The sequence below is a fragment of the Amphiura filiformis genome, chromosome 18 (genome assembly GCF_039555335.1).
Source record: "Amphiura filiformis chromosome 18, Afil_fr2py, whole genome shotgun sequence".
NCBI classification, from domain to species: domain Eukaryota; kingdom Metazoa; phylum Echinodermata; class Ophiuroidea; order Amphilepidida; family Amphiuridae; genus Amphiura; species Amphiura filiformis.
Genome location: NC_092645.1, coordinates 918,841 through 920,878, shown reverse-complemented (window position 1 = coordinate 920,878; position 2,038 = coordinate 918,841). Strand labels below are relative to the sequence as shown.

At 43.2% G+C, this 2,038-nt stretch overlaps 1 protein-coding gene across 1 annotated transcript; it reads left to right on the top strand.

Annotated features, from left to right (window-relative positions):
- Positions 1-604: 604 nt before the first annotated feature.
- On the top strand, positions 605-1,243 carry LOC140139662 (craniofacial development protein 2-like). Its single transcript, XM_072161365.1, has one exon. It carries the CDS (start codon positions 605-607, stop codon positions 1,241-1,243), a length of 639 nt encoding a protein of 212 aa, XP_072017466.1.
- Positions 1,244-2,038: the final 795 nt, after the last annotated feature.

Here is a 2,038-nt window from a genome sequence, read left to right as displayed (position 1 = left end):
TGGTTGGAGACAAAAGTAACAAGTGCAGAGGGCGGATGAAGAAAGAAGCACAACTTTCATTCTCAACGGCCACAGGGCACCTGTTGATAGGAGTTGCGACCATCAACAGTACCTACAGCAACTGAAAGACTAACAATAATGGCTACAACCAAAAGCACTAGGGTTAAAGCCCTACCATAGCATCACCTAGCTCCGAATCTGTATCACCTGCTGATATACATGAAGTGGTCACCTTAAAGCCGAAAGGAGGGGTGAACACGGATAGAGGAGGAGTAAGTGAGTTAAGTAAAGTAAGTAAGTCAAAACTCCTTAAATGTAAGAAGTCGTTGTACATTTCTACATGAGTAGTATGCATCTTCAAGAGGAAATATGTGGTCTAGCCAAGTCATACAACCAAGTCATTGTTGGAATACAGGAACATCGAATTGTGCACCAAGACGAGGAAATCAGGCATCAGGATCTTTATGATGGATATCAACTCGTCTTATTCTCTGCTTGGAGAAATACTGGCGGAGTATCCATTGGAGGAGTCGGACTACTGTTAAGCCCATAAGCTAAGAGAGCATTTCTATTTTGTAACTCTGTGTCACCTAGAATATTGTGCATGACCTTTGCTGGCAATCCAAGGACTACAGTTATTGTCACCTACTGTCCTACAAACGTGTCTGAGGAAAGAGATGCAGAACAACACTTCCAACTACTAGACAGAACGATACGACAAGTTCCAGCCCACAACTTTCTGATCGTTATGGGCGACTTCAATGGTCGTGTTGGCAAGGAATACTACAACTTTCCATATCATGAAACCACCAACGGAAATGGTGAAATGCTTCACAACCTAGCCCTGGAAAATGATCTTGTTATCACAAATGTTTGTTTTAGGAAGAAGGAACCACGACTCTGGACGTGTAGCTTACCATATGGATTTAAGGTACAGATAGATTACATCCTGGTACGCAGAAAGTGGAGAAATAGTGTTACCAACTCCTGTGCCTACAACTCCTTTGCTAGCATAGGTTCAGACCACCGCATAGTGACAGCCAAAGTACGCCTTAGTCTAAGAGCTAGTGGTAAAACTCCACCAAGGAAAGTTAAGTATGACTGGAGACAACTAGTACATGATGATGAGCTTCAGGAGCGCTACACTATTAAGGTGCAGAACCAATTCAGTGCACTAAGGAAGAACTGTGATGATAATGTTACAGCAGTATCCAGGCCAACAAAGATATTGCGGAGGAGCTAATTCCAAAAGCTAGGAAGCGCCCTAAGGAAGCAATCTGGCATGATCCCAGGATTGAAGAAGCGAGGAGAGAACTACAGCAAGCGCAACTTGTGGACAGCCAAGAAGTTTCAAGCATGTCAAGATCAGAACTGCAGTCTAAGAAGAATCATCTGAGCAAGGTTTATGAAGAGGCAAATGAACAAATCCTTAAAAGAAAGATCAAGGAGGTGGAGAATTGTAACATCAACTGCCAGCATAAGGCAGCCTGGGACCTCACCAATGAAGTTAGTGGGCGTAAATCTGCTAAAAAAAGTCAAATAAAAGGAGACACGCAAGGCGAAAGACTGAATGCTTGGTTCCAACACTTCCAGCAACTACTTGGAGACCCACCAGATGTAACCGATGAGTATGAAGCCATAGATCAAGTATACGAAGAGTTCAACATGCGAACTGATGCTTTTGATCAGGTTGAATATATGACACTGCCAAAAAAAGACATTTCAGAAGGGAAAAGCACCGGTAAGGATGGGATTCCACCTGAAGTCCTAAAACGCTGCAACCTTGATGACATAGTCCTCAACTTCTGCAATGAGGCATTGATGAATGGAAAGAAACCTGACCAGTGGTCAATTCTCAACCTCATACCAATCCCCAAAAGTGGAGATTTAAGAGAAGGGAAGAACTACAGGGGAATATGTTTGTCATTCATCGTAGGAAAAACTTTCAACAAGCTGCTACTCAATAGGATTCGCCCTTACCTTGACCCGGTCCTGAGATTCAACCAAAATGGTTTTCGACCTGGGAGATCTACGGTGT